At 37.5% G+C, this 19,362-nt stretch overlaps 1 protein-coding gene across 1 annotated transcript in view; it reads left to right on the top strand.

Moving 5' to 3' along the window:
* LOC112139500 (protocadherin Fat 3) overlaps nt 1-19,362 on the top strand; it is a 90,894-nt gene that overhangs the window by 58,918 nt on the left and 12,614 nt on the right. Inside the window, exons 47-48 of the mRNA XM_036215088.1 lie at nt 7,451-7,858; nt 8,958-9,213. Of these exons, the coding sequence (XP_036070981.1) occupies nt 7,451-7,858; nt 8,958-9,213 (664 nt within the window). The remainder of the gene's footprint in view (nt 1-7,450; nt 7,859-8,957; nt 9,214-19,362) is intronic.

The raw sequence follows: 19,362 nt of genomic DNA, 5'->3' as shown, positions 1-19,362 counted from the left end.
ATTGCTGTAAAAAGTGTAATTGTGAGGCATTTTCATAGAAATTTGTGACATTGTTGTGCTTAAAAATCAAATATAACTAAAAAAGTGACTATAATTTTTTTTAACTTTTATACCATTTTGTTTTCAATCTCAACAATAAAAACACATATTGTAAAGAGTGTTCTAATTAAAAACATTAAAGTAGGATTGTTTTTCGGATCAATTCAATAGTTATTGACTACGATCTTCTTTATTAATATCATAATACATTTATTGACATACTTTATTCCACACAACACCAAGACAGAGAGACTTTATAGTTTCCTTCAATCTGTTGGTGAGTTTGATCATTTGAAGCAAAAGAGAAATAGCAAAGATAAGGAGGACATGAAACACGAGGATGTGACACCAAAGGAAAAGAACTATTTAGACTTCTTTGAAACAAACTTTTGCTTCATCTTCTGGTCAAAAACATGCAGGAAGAGGCAAACTTTCCCTCTGAAATCAGTGCTTTGTTTATTTTCTCGTGACGATCACTTTTCTCAGACACTCGGGAGAAGGTGGAGGAGAAACATCCTCATCTTTAACAGAAAGTTCTGTGGAGTTACTGGTATCACTTTACCCAGTACCACTATCCAGATTAAAGATTCAGAGTGACTACGTTATCTCAAGATAACCTCACTGTCAATCACAGATCCAAATCTCTCCTCCACTTCTCATCCCACCTTTTTTTTTTTTTTTGCATTTTTCAAATCTGGGCTGATTGTGGAGTCGGCCTCTAACTATCCTGTTGTGTTATGCTTTTTTTGTATAAAATGATTTAAATTAAAAAATATAACAGGATGGAAGTTCTAATAATTGATTTAATATAATTTTTTTGCAAACAACCATGGTATTAGAAGGATAATGATGTGCATTATCAAACATGAACGGTCTTCATGAAAGCAAGAGATAAACAAGATTTAAAAAAATGAACACATTAAAATGTCTCTCATTAATTAATTAATTGCGATTAATGCGATCATTTGTCAGCCTTAGTTTCTCTGGATCTACTCGTCTGAGCTTCATCCAGATTACTCGTCATCTTTAGATTCTAGCGTTTGTTTTCCTTTAAAACAAAGATTTAAAAGAAAAAAAAGAAATAAAATGTATTTTGATTCCACTGTATCAAAAATTATGAAAGTTGTGTTTTTGTTTTTTCTAACATATTCTTGCAGCATTTTTCTCATGATGGGGACATGTATACTAAACAAGTAGGCTGATGAGTATTTATTTATTCAAATCGTGATGATCAGGAGTAGATAGAAAAATGTTATAGGACAAAGCATGTGACATAGAAGCTAAACCGCAGACCAGCAGCTCCCTTCTGCGCTCATTTCTGATGCAGATATTTAAAGGGGCCATACAATGAAAAATTAACTTTTTGAGCTTTTACATGTATAATACTGTTCATTCTTCAGTATATACAAAACTTACTTTTAACGTCATTATTGAACTTTCACCCATAATACATTAGGCCTTGGGCAACAGTAATTCTGACAATACCCGATACGTTTTATGTCAACAAGTGTTGTTTTTTTCTGTTTTTGTGGATGTGGCTGACAATCTTTTTAAAAGCTCAAACAATCCCCGTCATGTCACTCAGTGCAGCTTTGTTTGCAGTAAGGTTCAACAGGTCGAGAATGTGGGGGAGGAGTATGCAATTATGTTTAAATCTAAATTATTTTCCAGTGTGTAACTGGATGTACAAAGGCGTAATGAGGGTTTGCATGTGCAGAAACACTTTGTGCAGGTGTACAAATGGTTTTGCAGATACAGAATGTACCACTATATGTTTTGTCTATGGCCACTAGAGCAAAAAGCTGTAAAAAGCACTTGTGTAACAGTTTCTATGGGTATAGAAAAAAGGCTTTGGAGTATTCTTTGAATGTGAACACCGACAATAATCTTCCTCTCCACCATCTCTATGACATGCAACACTTGAGTGTGTCTTCCTGAGCGGCAAATACTCAGGTAGTTCGATCTATGTTTGTTGAAGGTCAAAGGTAAGCTTTTGTTTTTTTTTTTTTCTTTTTTTTTTTTTTTGCTCTTCATGAATTACATTTTGGAAAATTTGAAGCTTTGATGTGTGGCTACTTTCAAAGTTGTTGCATCTGCACAAAAAAAAAAATATATAGTTTAGGCAAACAAGGTCTGAAGTCTAGAGGAATAGTATGTTCCATTTTCTTGACGTTTCTTGAGGTGGCTGTACAACCCTCAACGGAACTGCACAATGCAGCCAGTCCTGTCTACAACCCCTCATTACGCAGGACAACCCCAAAACCCACAACACACGTAGAGCTATGTTCACACTAGGGCTGGGCGATATGGGAATTTTCATATTGCGATATCGCTTTTTTCATTTTGTGCGATAACGATATTAAAAACGATATCAATCAAATAATCAAAGTAATCTTTATTGCAGAAATTTACGACTTCAGATTTTTATACCTTAACTTTGACCCCCCCCATTAAATCTTAGTTAGTTCAAATTAAACTTTCATTATTTTTTGTATTAACTGTAGTATTGAAACTAACTGTGAGGAACATTTAAATATTTCTAATAAATATTGTACATATACATAATGTACACAATAGTTAAACCATAACGGTGGTATGTTTTCAATAGGCTGTACAGAATTTCTGATTTATTTTAATCTGACTGCAGCACATACAAGTTCCTTTCAAATTAAAATTAAGTCTTAAAAACATTGTTCTAAAGCAGCAAATATATTGCAGTTATTTTTATATTATTTTCTAATTTCTTCTGAACATAAACTATAGGTACTGCTGTGCAGCAGAAGATAATAACATGTAAACTTAAAATAAACATTTCTGATAATAGATTTAATCATCATTTCACTCAATCAACTGACATGTGTACATGTTGGAGGATTGATCAAACATATAAGATCTCTTCATTTAGTGTCATGTCAGGAGTCGTTAAAACAAGTTTATTTTACTATTATTAGATCACCTCATTAAGAAATGAACATAAACAGAACAAATGTAACTAAGAAATTCATTATTGATTCACAATAAAACAACAAATTATTCTAATTTGAAGCTCTATACAAAAGCTTTTGGTTAATATTTTAACAAAACCTTCAAACTCTAAACTCCACAGCCACAATCGAGTCTCCGCCCCCCTGCGCGCGGCTGTTACGAGCATGCACAGTCTCTCCTCTTTCAGCCCCGCGTGACACGTAGCGCGCGGCAATAGACAGACTGTCTCCTTTTTCTTTTTTCATTGAGTTTCTCCTCTAAATCAGGTGTTTAAACTCCTGATTTTAAAGCGTGTCTTCTCTCCCTCGCACTCTGTGGGTCTGTCGGTAACAAACAGCTGCGGAGGAATAATCCGGTCGGACCGAACCATTTTCAGTTTAGAGGAGGGGGGTCCGGTGACGACGTTTCCAAAACAAAATATATAAACATCGTTACCTTGACATTAAAATAAAAGTATTTGCGATTATATATTGGTTATTGGTTTACTGAAATAGTGTTTTCTGTTGTGTCCTTTTGTCATCATTCGGGGCCTCCGTCCCCCGCCCCCCTCTCAGTCTGGGCTCCTAGAATCAGACACTCCGTAAGAAGAAGAAGAAGCGCGGCTCTTCCGGGGTTTTCTCCCGTGTTATTTAACACGAAAGTTTATCGTAATAGACTAATTTCACTATCGTAAAAAAGTAATATCGCGATAACGATAATTATCGTTTTATCGCCCAGCCCTAGTTCACACCGGCCTGGCTTTAATTCAACACTTTCAATGAAAATTCTATGTAAACGTGCGTATATACCAGTGACGTGCGGTGACGTTCATGGCTGTCGAGGCACTGACGTCATTGGTCTGATTTGCTAATATATGAACCCTACAGAGACGCTTATTCACCATTTGGTTGGCCACAGTAGCAAAAATGATCATTATTGACTTACTTTTACCTATAATTAAAGTCTGTGTGTCACCCCTTTGTTTTATGTTTATGGTCATTTTCTGAAAAAAACGCATCAATAACCTCCTTGTAGATGAATACTTTTCTTTCTCCGGTTTTAAAAGTCTTTCTGTCTCGATGGAGATCACTGCCAGCGACGTGTCAAAACAAATTCTTGAGTTTAGGGGTTTGAAAATAAAATCTTCCATTTAGGTAATGATGCTTAACAATATGAAAGAGTAAGTGGACGGCTGCACTAGACTTGCTACCGCTAATTCTATTATTCTTTACCTGCGGTGTCACATTCTGCTGGCCCACCAGCGCCCTCTGCCTTGAGGAGTGCGTACTGCAGTGAGCACATTTTTAGCGGATAGAAAGACTAAATGAGTCACAAACTGGCACCAGTGTCATCAGACAGATTGAAAGAAATAAGCAGATTAGGTCATTTAAAATGAAGCGTCTTTCATTTTGATAAAAAGTGTTTGTGGCGCTGCGGAGGCACGGGGTACTGCTGCCTCACCTGCGGCGCCTTGCGTATTTTAACCCGTAAATCACTACTTTATTACTGAAGAAACATTGAAAACTCACATAAAAAAGTCAATCATAGAAAAAAGACATATGTAAAACATTTGGTTTTCATTTTTAGCAAAAAAGTATGTTTATTTTATTTTATTTATGTATTTTTTAAGCTATATTTTGCTGGTGAGGCATCCATTGAACACACAAAGAAAGTTTATCTAGGTTGAACTTTGACCAATCAGGGACTTGAATTTGGTAGTATTAAAAATTGATCATGAAGGATTAAGTAATAATGTGGGTTTGTGTCCAAATGGATTTCTATCACACCAACTCTGTCATATATTGGAATAGAGTTGTGAAAGAAAAAGTTTGGAGCTTCTCCCAGCTGTAGATGGCAGAAGTGCTAAAATCTTTCCATCTTTCCACCTCAAAAAACAACATTGATTGCATTTGTCGTTATATTTTTGCTTTTGGCATTGCCTTCTAATCCACTGTTTTGTGGTAAGCATTGCCTCACTTTTATTTTTTTTTCCATGTGACCTTGCAGCACTTTCTAATAAAAGTTAAATCACATTAAATTATTCTGCTTCTGTTGTTTTTCTAAGAGACACTGAAGGGTCTTTTAGCACATTTGTAGTTGTATTCAGAAATAGCTGTTGTTTTTGCAGTCCTGAAAAGATTCTATCGAGCACCGGTTAAGACGTTACTTGTCTGACCGAGTATGTTTGTGTGTAAACGTGTGCTGTTGGCTCAAAGCTTTCTTCCTTTTTCAAGAGAAAAGCTGCAGAAATGTAGAACACAATCGTAACTCAGGAGTCCATAAGCAGTTCTCTGACCTTGGTTTGGCTTTTAGTTGGAATCGCTTCATAAACTGTCAGGAGCGGTCTGTATTTATTGGTGTCTGGCTCCTCTAATTGTTCTCAGTACATAACTTTAATTGCAGGTGGGGTGGTTTTCTTTAGTTAAGCTGTAAAAGGATCACACAGACCACTGATAGGCGCGTTTGTGCTTTATGTAAATTCGATATACTCCAGTCTCCTGTTTGGAATAGATTTATATGACTTCAAAAAGCCGTGTTTGCTCTGCCCATTGTGGAGTACTGTGCAGATGATGTTTCTAAAACATTTCAAAAACTTCAAAAGAGAACAAAAAAATCACAGTACGTTGTGTACTTTGACTACAAACTCAGTTCATGCTGCACATTAGAAAGAAGGTACTTTCATTATTCCCTGGATAACCGTGAACAGCGAGAAGAAAAAAAACTCAGTGCTCACCGTGCGGTGCTTCTGAAAAACCAACAACGTATGGTAACTGTTCTTTTAAAGGTCTCTTTTGATGACAATAGAAGAAAAAAAGCTTGACTTATTGACTGAATCTTATTCATGACTTTGATAATTTCTTGTGCTTGTGAAAGACTACAGGTAGAACAATTTGAGAGGAACATGTCCTATCATCTGACCAACGGCTTTTCACATGCAGACTGCAACCCATTCATTTATACCAACCACAATATTTCGAGGTGCTTGGGCGGCTGGACTGTATCATGCACCTTGCATACATATTAAGTATTAGTCTCAAATGGCTACCTGACTAAATTGAAAGGTATGGCTTCTAACTTCACAGACTGAGAGCGAGAACTTATTTGAATCTTGACACTAGTTATGTTTATTAATGCCAAAAAATGTGGATTTTTCTCAGGAAGTTGCATATATATAGATTATTTTATTTTTAGCATAAGTGGCTTAAGAAGCTCTCCTTGTGCCTATTTAGTGTACCGTTTGGCACCATGGCTAACCTATAGAGAAGAAAATGCATTGTTGAATTATCTTTTATTTAAAAGAAGGATAAGAACAATCTTATCGGGAAATATTTAAAAAATTCTTGCAATAAAAACTTAATTTTATTAATTTTTTTTTGTTATAAGTAGGGGCGGAGCTACAGGGGGGCAAGGGAGCCAGCTGCCCTCCCCACTTTTTGAGTCAATATTATTTTTTTTATTAACAAAGATTAAAGAACTTATCAATTCAAGTTTTTTTTTAAATTCAATTATTTTTCTTTTCCATTTATAAAGGCCACTATCACAAAGAAAAAAAAATAAAACCTCATTGGGCTTCATGCTGGTAATTTTACAGAAGCTGAAGAGAACTAAATAAAATACATAACACATAAAAAAGAATAAGAATTAATACTAGCACATCAATTTAAAAAAAATAGTATACATAGATATTTTGACTGTTCAGCTGTTCTCATTTGCCACCCTTCTTAAGTCTTCTGACCCCCTCCTGGCCCCCCATATAAAATCTTCGAGCTCCGCTACTGCTTGTAATATATATACACTATATTTACCTTTCTTCTAATTGACTTTCATTTTTTTTTTGTAATCTGTTTTCATTTAACAGCAATAAAAAAAAAAAAATCCAACTCTGCTTAGCGTTTATATGCCAAAGTAATTTCTCTGGCAGTGTTGGAAGACCTTTCTAATAGGACTTTAGAGATCGTTCTGGTTTTTCTGGCACTGGATAAAAGTTGGCTCGTGTGCCGCTTTAGGTTTCCAAGGTCTGTTTTAGAAGACAGCCAACATAACGCGCTCCATTTGTACATCTGTGTCTCCCCCTCTGCATCGTTCCCATGGAAAGCCGTCTGATCCAGTAGACGGACTATGGATTTATCGGTTGTTTTCTAATTGTAAATGTAGAAAAGAAACGGCTTTTTATAATTAGTAAAGTTTCATTTTTCTCTCACATCCATTGAAATGTGATGCAAATAATAGAAATGATTGACAATCCTCAAATTGTTTAATTTTGAGGTGAAAATTCTGCTTTTTTTTAGCTTATAATTATACATTGAGTTTTTTTTTTTAAAGGAACAAGTTTCATTGTTGAAATTGCTGCATTTAGCTCCCAGATTTCCTTTTCTTCTAACAATTCTGCAAAAAAAAAAAAGCTGATTTCTTGTTTTTCTCTGATTTCTCCTTTCACGCTGCCCAGGCTGAGCCGCTGTCTTACATCGGACCAGGAGAGATAATTGGCATTGGAGTCCTCGCCTTTGTCATCATTTTGCTCCTCATCCTTTTCGTCGCCTTTAGGAAGAAAATCAAATTCAGGAAAGAGTCCGACCAATGCCCGCAGACTCTGGGTGTAACCAGCATATCAGCCGTTTCCACAGAAACCAGCTACATGCTGCGGAAGACTGGAATGGGGGCAGAAGGGATCGAGTTTAAAGCTGTGCGCGTGTCAGGCTCGCCGGGGACCACTAGTACATACGGAGAGGTGGGAAGCAGCACTGGGGGTCCTCCCCAGGTCATGGTGCGTCCAAATGCCCATTCCGCCCTCCCTGGAGCCGCCAGCAACCAGGGGGTGACCAGTTTAGACGGCGACAGGACTGAAGGCATTCAGGTGTGCAAAAGCTTTATATTGTGGAAGTTTTGCTTCATTATGATCCCCGAAATTCCCAAGCAATATACATTTTTACATTATATCAATATTTATGTTTGAACAGCAATTCCTCAAGCACTTCAATCTCCTTCAACAATGCTCCACCTTCTAAATCCATCGAGAGGAACTAAGACAACAATTCAGTTTCTTGCATGCTCAATATTTAGGTATCGATCCAATTTGATTCATGAATCAAGATAAATAATACACAGATTCATGCGTCATAAATCAACAATTTCTAAATTGAGTCCACTAAAAATTTCCCAGAATTCTCAAAAAAAAAAAAAAAAAAAAAAAAAAAAAATTGGTGTGCATCGGTGCTCACTAGATTTGGAAATATGGACCACAATGCATTGCATTTGAACAGTTTTTGAAAAAAAACATAGCCTTGTAGCAGGGGTGTCAAACTCAATCGGACAGGGGACTGAAATGTAAAACACACCTTAGGTCACCAGCCGAACAGAATTAACATTTACTGAATACTCTAAAACTAAATTTTTAAAACTTTAAAACTTTTCAACATAATCACGAATAATAAAAAGGCAGGGATATTATCCCAGAATAAATCAACTTAAATAACTTTCAATATTTTACTCTTTACAATAAGCACAGGATAACATCGGGGCATTAACAACAATAAAATAAAATGATCTGAAGGGTCGGATCCTTTGTTACATGTACCACCCATAACTAAAAACATCTTGAATATGGTTTTTTAATTATTCTTTATTTTTAAGGTTAAATAAATAATTCCTTGTCTGTGAGTAGCCCCATGGAGCCTCTCATGGAAAGCCTCCCCAGCAGAAAACCAATGTTCACAGAGCTGAATATAGCAAATATTTAGTGTCTATAAAGATATTTTTGAAATACTTTACTACCAGGAGAGCTTTAGTGCTCGACTCCTTCGGGAGTTATTCGGAGAAACAAATATATCTTGTGAGAAATGGCACCACAGGACAGTTCTACTAGTAAATCTTTCCCACTTTCGGCTTTTTTGTCTGCATTTAAAGTACCCACATGTAACCTCAAATCATTTTCATGTTTGCTTCTGTCTCTGCAGATGAGCAGCTTCCTCCCAGAGAAGTCTGGCGTTCGAGGCGTGGCCAACAGGAGGGGTATCGCAGTGTGCAGCGTGGCACCCAATCTCCCCTCTTCGTCCACGCATCACACAGAGCACAGCCCGCCCCACAAAGTGTCCTGGGAGGGAAAAGAGAGCAGGGAGAAAGAGCTGGAGAGGCTGAGAAATGAAAGAGAGGAGGAGTGGGGGCAGAGAGCTTTTGAGCTGGCCAGAACCCACAGGGACGACAGTCCACAGGGTAAGACTGCGGCACGGCGTGCGCGCACGAGTGCAGGGTTCATAACCTGAGCAGAAATGCCAAAGGGGTTTGGAGGTCTCACTCGCTGTCTTACAGACCAACTGCCGTCTTCACTGAAACAGCTTCTCTTACAGTGAGATATGCCTTTTGATCACACAGATCAAAGGAAATCATTGTGAAACATGCAAGTAGAAACTCCGATTTCTATTTTGTGTTTGCGTTCCACGAGCTGCAATAATATAACTTTCAGTTAAGCTCTTCCAATGGTCGGTTCAGTCACATCGGATGCGGATGACTCTCTCAGATCTCCCATGTTTTTCTGTTCGAGCGGTCAGAGTAATCAGCCAGAACTGATGCCCTATGTTCTTGTCCTACTTTTACTCCTAAAAGTTGAGTCAAAATCAAAGCAGCTTCCGCACAAAGACACTCAACTTTCTTCCAAGCTTTCCACAATTTTTTCAGCTTCAGGTGCCTTTTGTCTCCAGCCGGCTGCGCGGTGAAGGAAACCAGCCAGGAATTGTTGTCAGATAATTCCGCTTCAGTGTGAGATGAAGCTGTCATCAACAAACCCAACGTTCAGCTTGTACTACGTCAATAAAACAATCACACAGCATTTAAGTGCCAAAGGTAGACGTCAGGTATTTCCATTCTCGTCCGGCCAATTGTTTAAATAATACAACTTCCTGTCGGAACTTCCAACTAGCTGGTTATCGATTTGTTCCTGTGGTAATCGGAAAAAGGTTATTTTATTGGTCTGCTCCCCTGGGGAGTGTCTCCAGTGAAAAATAATTACAAATGAAACTCTAGGAATCAAAACTCCGATTGTAGACAATTGCAACTTCTATTAATTTCTAAGAAAACTGCTTTTACCACCCCCGTTTTTATTTTGTAATCACAGTTTTGTGTACATCTATAATATTTAGCGCTACAGCTCAAGGACACAATCTGTGGGGTAGAGTCTAAAGCTGCTTTCACACCACCCTCAGTAAGCTGCATTCAAGCAACCACTTTTAATGAGAAGTCTATTACGCTCTGTGACTGTTTTTGTGCTCTACAAAATGTGTGTCCATTGAACGCACGTCGAAAGGTTCAGCTTTGACCAACCAGGGACTTAGATTTAGTAGTAATGTCCATTTAATTCACGAAAGTGAAAATTGAGCATGAAGGAGAAATTATTAATTGTGAAGTTATATGACAATAAGTAATTTATCAGAATAAAGCTGTGAAAGAAAAAGCCTGATGTAGAATTTGCAGTGCTTGGAGCCATCGACTGTACAACCCGTCTCCTTTCGTGTTCGGAATAGGAAGTACACACTGATTCCAAGAAGTCAAAATCCCATAGTCTTCTATTGAGAAATAGACAGTTATTAATCAGTTATTTTATTTGTCAGAATAATCATTCTTCTTAACATCTTCTTTCTAATCCTATTTTTATTACAAGTTATTCAAGTAATAAACTGACCAATCAGATGCCTCAGTAAAAGCATGTGGTGCCTGCTGCCCCCACCTCAAACGTTTATTTCCAAGCCACCTTTTGTGGAAGGGGTGTGGACTTCAAACAAGCTCACTCATGATTGGTCACAGCAGTTCCTCTAAAATCGTGACGCAAACTAACTTGGATCAGTCACTGTCAACGGGTTTCAAAATGGCAGAAGTAGTATCAGGAAGCCACGGTGACGGCTTTGGCATGATTTTGTGAGGACCTGAGGTAAGGCATTTTCTATGGGTGACGTCAATACCTCGCTTTGTCCAGTTAATTATCATATATCTATGTATGGAGTCCCAAAATATTAATAATAAAATAAATTAAAACGACCCTCTACTGCACAGGTGTCGAACTCCAGCCCTGGAGGGCCAGTGTCCTACATGCTTTCCAACCAAGCTGCCATAGAAGGTTCTTATTGGCTAAACACACCTGATCCAGGTAATCAGCAGCAGATAAGGCAGAGTTACTGGAAAACCTGCAGGACGTCGGCCCTCGAGGACTTGAGTTTGAGACCCCTGCTCTGCAGGGTAGCAGACCTGCGCTAACATCAGCCATCGACAATGAGTGATGATAAACAGCGTTGAAGAACACACTTTAACATGTTCTTGAACGTGTGTCACATACGCGGGGTGAACATAGTATCATGTATGACGGTATATTCAATAATTTTGGAATAACGTAAACAGATTTAAAACAACCAAGTAACCAATAAGTCCACCAGTAACCAGTAATAAACAACCGATAACCAATAATAACCAAGTAACCAATAAGTTAAAGTTAAATAACAAAGCCTTTACATTGCAATGATGTTGCTTAGTTAGTTTACAACTTAAAAAAATACAAAAATACATTTAGGTCTATAACTTTGGTGTAACTGTGGACGTCAAGCAAACTGAGTCCATTGCAAAATAATGTGTTAAAGTTACAGACAGAAAGCAATTTATGCTTTTCTAAGAAAAAAAAAAAAGGAATACAAGTTAGAAGTTATAAGTGAACCAGTGTGGCTTAGAGCTGTTGATGAGAGGTTTCACTTGAAATGTTATATATATTAAAAAAGGAAAAAAGAGGTAAAGAAATTGAAAAGATTGAAATAAATTAAATTTGGTAACTTGGGATTTTATTCATATTAGTTCAACGTGTAGTTTTATATCTGGGCATTAAATCCTTGATTATTTATTTATTGATGCATCAATCAAACTGATTTAAAAGTTGGTACCTTACAGACATGTAAACAGCTAGAACCCAATATAAGTCCTGTAGTTATAGGCAAGGTAACAACGCACATACATGAAAAAACAGAGGGAAGGTAAGAGTCCTCTTTTCAGAAAGCTTAATTATTCGTGGTGTCTCAGTGCCTGCATCTTGAATCAGAGGAGTGGCTGCTGCGCTGCCTGTCTTGTTTAGTTTGACTGATGGTGCTGTCTTACTGCTCAAATTCCCAAAGGAGCATTTCGCTGGCTCCATAAACATTGAAGCATGACCATGTAACTTGGGTTTAGAAAGGTGACGTTGATTTCCAGGAATCATTCTGCCCTTCATGGACACTGGACTTGAGAATGGGATTGTTTAGGAGTATATACTGAATCCTTTCTTGCTAAATAAATGGTTTACTATTATTAGATAGAATTGATCATGTAAGATATACATGTTACACACTTTTTTCCAGGTTTTCCAAGTGAACAATTATTTTTTAAATATTGGTAATTGGTAGTTCTTGTTAGACACTACAAGAGTTCACCACTACACACACTTATTTATTTTTGTAGATATTTTTGGTGTCTAGTGACAGGCTTCTTTCCTTGTGTGCTTTTCTAGTTTAAATACATTACACTGCATTTACATAACAATTCCCTCTCTACACCTCAAGGCCGCGTTCAGACTGTCCTCCCATTCACTTTCGCATTGTCCCAAATACTGCTCACTTTATAAAAGAGTCAATTATGGAGGAAGCAGCCGGCTGCTGATGCATTTCCAGCGCGGGTCGACAACAGTGGAGCTTCGTAATTATATGGCAGACATTTTGCAGACATGTGTCGCATGAACTAACAGCAGCGGGACAGATTCCTGCTGAACCTGGTGTGATGAATGGCTCGCTCTAACTGCTTTTGATTGAGTTCACGTTGTAACTGGCATCTCTCACCAGCGCTGACATTACAAAAATCTGGCTAAAGAGAAAATATAAATGCATAAAAATATTACAAATTCAATCAATCTGTCTGTATATATACAGCCTGTTTTATATTGACCGTATATTACTATTTAAGGAGACGTATCCACTCGTCCAGCTTCTGTTACTGCTTTGTTTTGTTTAGGGTCACTGGGATACTGGAGTCTATGACAGCTACTTTATAGGGTAAAGACAGGTTAACAGGTATCTCCAAACCTGTTCAAGTATGAAAGACTTGGGCTGAATCTGAATTCTTCCCCTTCTCCTATGGCTTCTACCCATCCCTAAATTGACCCCTTCAAGTGGAGAGTTATGGAAAAATAGTGTCTTCAAATTTACCCTCCATGATGTCATCAATAGTCATTAGTCATTTACATTAGCATGTAGCTGCCAGTACGTAAATATGTAACATCGGTTTTAGAACTTTAAAAAGTCATGCTAAAACAAGAAGTTACTACTTACATATAAATTTAAACATCGGTGCAAATATCCCTATGAATGGAGGGGTAGGGAGAAGTCATAGGGGTAGGGAGAAGTCATAGGGATAGGGAGAAGTCATAGGGGTTGGGAGAAGTCATAGGGGTAGGGAGAAGTCATAGGAATAGGGAGAAGTCATAGGGGTAGGGAGAAGTCATAGGGGTAGGGAGAAGTAATAGGGATAGGGACAAGTCATATGGGTAGGGAGAGGTCATGGGGATAGGGACAAGTCATAGGGGTAGGGAGAAGTCATAGGAATAGGGAGAAGTCATAGGGGTAGGGAGAAGTAATAGGGATAGGGACACGTCATAGGGGTAGGGAGAGGTCATGGGGATAGGGAGAAGTCATAGGGATAGAGAGAAGGCATAGGGATAGGGAGAAGTCATAGGGATAGGGAGAAGTCATAGGGGTAGGGAGAAGTCATGGGGATAGGGAGAAGTCATAGGGATAGAGAGAAGTCATAGGGGTAGGGAGAAGTCATAGGGATAGGGAGAAGTCATAGGGGTAGGGAGAAGTCATAGGGATAGGGGAAGAATTTGGGTTACTCGGCCTTGGTGTCAAACATATATCCATTTCTGTTTCTTGACCATGTTTGCAACAGTTAGAACTCTGTGTTTTGAAAAAGATGCTACTCACACATCTCTATCAAATACGAGTCGCTCAATAGTCCAAGTTCATCGTTTTTGCAATTTAGTAGTCAAGAATTTATGTGCACGATCAATGAATGCGCATTATCTACTTAGATAGAGCCCGCGACTGGACTTAAAAATTTGCGTAGCATCACAGGAATGTGATAGTTCTGGACACGGAAGCCTGAAATTCGAATTGACTTGCATTTACATAGACTTTCAATCGAAAGTGGACGCTTGTAAGCGAGTCGTCATGGCCGGTGTACCTTCCCTCGTGAGATCAAGTCCCGCTTTTTTTGTAGCTAACCCCACTTCACTAATTGGTTATTTGAAGTGGTTTGAATTGATCATCTTGACCATAGCTATGTCTGAATTCTCTCAGTATCACTCTATAGCACGTGCGTCATTTTGTAGTGCTGACCAAATTCCAAAATCAAGTGCTGTAGAAATTTCCCAGAATTCTTCGCAAAACGAGTGTGAGTATCAATGCTCACTACATTGGCAAAAATAAACATTTAATGTTTTTTTTTGTTTCTTTTTGTTGTTTATTTTGTTTTTATCAGTCAGCTTTTGTTGCTTTTGTCAACCAATGTATTTATCTTGTATTACACAGAGATAGATTTAGTTAAAATAGTTTGGTTCTGTTTTTTCTGTTTCTTTCCCCCCTCATTTTAAAATTTCAATGTTTACATTTATTTTTATTTTTTTTATAGACCATCAACATTTTCATCCTCAGAACACAGTGGATTCATAAATAGACATCATAAAATGGTCGTATTGATTAGATTTTCACTTTGTGAAATCAGTAACATCATACTTGCCGTTAAAAAAATAAATAAATAAAAAAAGTAGTGAAAAGTAGTTTTATAATCCAGTGCACTAGATAGTCCTGCACTACATAGTCCCATGTCTACATGCCTAAATGCACAGAGTTGCTGCCATGTGATTGGCGGATTAGAATTTTTTGTTAGCGATCAGTTGGACAGGTGTGCCTAAAGTGACCTGTGAGTGTACAGTCTATGGTTACATCCTGGACACATTGGCAGACTTTTGCAGGCCCACACACCCCTAAGAAAGAATTTAGAGTGATTTATGAAGCATGATTTTGGACAGTAGGAGGAAGCGCCCAGAGAAAACCCACGCATGCTCCAGGAGAACTATTTAATATGATAATGAATAAATAATACACCAGAAAAACAGAAATCGCTTCAACAATGGCCTTTTTGCCAAACAAGTTTCAAGAGCAGTGATTGCCAATATTTTTCTAAATATTCTAACTAAAAAAAGTATTCATTAAGCTGCTCAACTCCAAAAGTCATAGAATTATCCAAGTTTTATTTATGACCGTTTACATAAGTAAATTGATATGCACGGTCTTAGATGACTGTAGTGTTTCCCGTAGTCTTGTTAGTAAAAAAAAAAAATGTTTTAAGTCACACTATGTTCATTTTCATCCACCTTCACCAATAAAACTTCCATAAAGTAGTTGTGACACAATTCTGAAACCTAACTTCACAGCTAAATGAAATAATCAATCTTTTTCACTTTTTCACAAAACAAATAGCCAGTGCACCAAACATGGGGAATATATAGTGAATGATTAGACAGTTCAGTCAGAGAACTAGCATCCTCCTCTGCTTTCCAAATCAGATAATCAATCAGAACAGATAGGGCATTACACAAGGGGGCCTTAAAGAAAATCTAAAGCAGTATTTCATACAGAAAGTGACAACTAGAGCTCTAAAGATGATGGGAAAAATATAGTTTTTAACCTGAAAGCAGTGAAATAATGGAGTAAATAAACATTTTAAAAATTATTTTACAAAGAAATAAAAAAAAATGTGGGTGATAACAAAAAACATTTTTTTAAATGTGTTTTTTTTTCCAGTTGTTTATCCACACTTTGGCTTCTCCCTCTCCAATCCCAGCAGAACTGTGAAACCAGGCATTACGACGCAAGTAGATTAGTGCACTTGGTAGAGCAATTTACCTGACTTTAGCGTGGTTCAGCACACAATGGTGCACAGAGTCTTCACAGCCGCATGCCAAGTGATTGTCTGACAGTCGCTCAGAGGCAGCTGAGTGCTTTGAAATGATACACAAGGAAAAGCAGCGTTGGGAAACGCATTGATTTTTTTTTTCCAATCCATTTATTTGAAATGTCATCCCCAATGGCAGACAAGTTAAATACAACTAAAGAAAGGCTCAAGAAATAAAACAAAAGATGTTATTTACTTTCATCACTTAATCCCTTTGCGCCCTGGATTGTACTTTTGTATTTGCTCTGTAACCGAATCACATCAAGATTCACTTGCAAACCTGCTGGATACATTTTGGGTCAGACGTCCTTTCCAAACCAAAGTTTAGCCACAAAGAAACCCAAGATTTCCTTCCGCCACCCAATGTTTTTTTGTTTTTTGATTGTTGGCGTGATCATTAATAGACGGTTGCAGTCAGATCGTCAGGTTGCAGCCATTACAAAATCAGGTGACAGCTGTCTTCAGACGGCGGCTGACCATATCAAGTAACACCAGCTGCCTTTTCTTTGTATTCTTCTCAGCATCAACCACAATTCGTCAATATTCAGATCACTGAGTGGCTGTGGTATTATCAACACAGTGATGAGTTCTGTGTCCCCATTTGGACCCATGGTGATCATTGATTTCATGAATCATTGATCAATGATTTTGGAGACCTTGGAGACCCTCCTATCCGTCAAATATCGTGCTACTGCCTTCCTGTCTCTGGACTGCCACCGTGCAACCTCCACATGTGCCCGGACGACCACTGACCGATGTCAAAAAATAAATAAAAAAATTGGTAGCTGTAAAATTTTAGCGTTTTCTTAAGACCTCCATGGCAACCACATGTTGTGAAATAATGCACCTGCCCCCTGATGATTACAAATCCTGTTTTGAGGGCAGTGGCCGAAATTGCTGAAAAACTTGTATTTAGGTCACCATGTGGTGTCACAATATGTGACCAAAGTCTTAAGCCAAATCTGAATCTTCCATTCTCCCTACCCCTCCATTTGAAGGGGAATTTTTAGTGCAAGTGTGTTCGGGAAAAGTCTTTCTTTAAATCTAACCCTCCAAGCGGAGGGGTATAAAATCCTCTGTTGTGAGGGTAAACCGCGTCGTGCTGAGAAGCGCTTTCCTTCACGAGGGTGCGCTCTGAACCACTGAAGTTTACATTTAAATGTAAGTAATGACTTTTTGTTGTAGCATCATCGAACGAAAGTGACGTCTGAATTATGAGACACTTTTTTTTCATAACTCTCCATTTGGAGGCCTATATGAAGGGGAAGGGAGAAGGGACAAATTTAGATCGGGTCTTAGCCCTCCAAATGGAGGGCTATGGAAAAATAATGTCTTTGCCTCCATGACAACATCAATAGTTGCCAGTCATCTACATTAGTGCATAGCTGCCAACACTTGGAAAATACTTAATGTCAGCTGTTGTGCTAAAACAAAAACTCATTACTTATATTTAAATGTAAACTTCTGTGCTTTAGAGCACACCAACATAAAGAAATGGATTTCTCATGTGCGCCACAAGCCCAACATGTATCACCCTATACCAGCGGAGGGATACAGAGCTCTAAAGCCCTACCCCTTCCCCTTAAAAATACAATTATGGAAACCACTAAAGCCCCAAATGCCTTTAAAGTTGGAGGGGTTGGAAGAATTCCGATTCAGCCTTTGTCTCCATCTGCACAATTTGACTAATAGCAATGTCAGAACTGAGGATAGATCTATGCTCAGTTTTACATTTTTCATCCATTCAGAAAAAAAGGAAATAGTTTTGGCATTTTTGTCATTCCTGGCTAGTATGCAAATGATGTGTTAACATGTTGCAAAAGCTGCAGCTGATGCGGACAGCTTGAGAGAGGCAGTCCAGCCGTTCTTCTGGGATTTGTGGAAAAACAAATCTGCATGCACTCCAAAGCACAAAGTTCAAAAAGTGGTTTTATTCACATTACAGAACAGCCGGAACTGTTTTACATGTCCAAAGGATTTTTTTTAGAACTCTAATGCTGAAGAATGACTACGTTTGCATTTTTTCCTACAAAAGTCAGTTGGTTGAGAATGAATAGTTAAAACAAAGGCATGGTTTGAAATTCACTTTGTCACAAATGATTAAATTTAAAGTATTAGAAATCGTGTTTTTGATGCAACAATTTTTAAACCTAATCAAAGACACCTCCTCTCCTCGTAGCCTCTTCAAAAGCTTTGTTTCCCACTTGCTGGATCTTTACTTGTCAGAAGAAAAGAAATCAAGGTCTAAAAGCAAAAACATGTTTCCAAGTGATCAAATTCAATGCCAATTGTGCATTTGTTTCACTTCACTTTTACAATCAAAGAGCTGAGAGTTTTCAATTAAATATCAATGCAAACACTTTTTGCAGCACTGGTGCTTCATAGGCGCTAACCTTTTGTTGTCTGAAGGTCAAAGAATACAGAAGGCTTGACTTGTTAAATTCAGGTGAGGTGACTGTGGTGATGAATCACAGCTATTGAGAAAGTAACCAAATGTTTGAAAGTAAAATGACCATGACATAAAAAGTTCTTTTAAAATGTCTTTTCATGTGTAAATTGTCCATTTAAAGTGAAATATTTTAAAATCTAAATTGATAATATTTTATTTTAGATATATACTTTTAAAGGAAAAACAGGCCAATATTTAAAAAAATAAAAACTACAAGAAATATCCAAAAGGTGTACTGATGAGTACAGTTTAATTTACCCAAATACTCACATTTAACAATCATTTAAATTAGGGATGAGCTGATATTATTCTTTCAATGCCAATAATTGATATTTCCCCTGCATCTGTGGAAGAAAGCCGATATGTGCAGATACCGATAAACAATGTGTCTACAATAACACAAAGTTTAGATTTCCTTTTTGTGTCTTTATTAGAAATGCATATTTTTGTCTGTTTTAATGTCTGTCTTTTGGGGTCCAGATGACTCCACTTCTAATGTAAACATGACTAGGAACGCACAAGGGTTACATCCCCATTACACCCAAATGCAACCCAACACAATTCAAATTTACATTCACAAATATTTACAGATTATTTATGTTGTTTATGATCAATAATCACATTTTTGATCTGAAAAACTTATAATTTGACAATGTTTTAAGTTTAAACTGGCACATAAGGATACCCTCAATTGTCTTTTGATTGTCCGTGCCTTGTGTATAATACATTTCCCTTTTTCCTGAAAAATATTTGTCCTCATAATGAATAAATTTGGTATATTTTTTAATAAACTGCTTTGATATTATTTGAGTTGTAGGTAACGCTTTATATTAAGGTGTGCTTGTTAAGTATTAATAAGATATTAATAAGCATTAGTAAAATGCTTATAATTTGCTTATAAT

This window comes from Oryzias melastigma, linkage group LG14 (genome assembly GCF_002922805.2).
Source record: "Oryzias melastigma strain HK-1 linkage group LG14, ASM292280v2, whole genome shotgun sequence".
NCBI lineage: Eukaryota > Metazoa > Chordata > Actinopteri > Beloniformes > Adrianichthyidae > Oryzias > Oryzias melastigma.
Note: the sequence above shows the minus strand (reverse complement) of the source record. Positions and strands in the feature narration are given on the sequence as shown.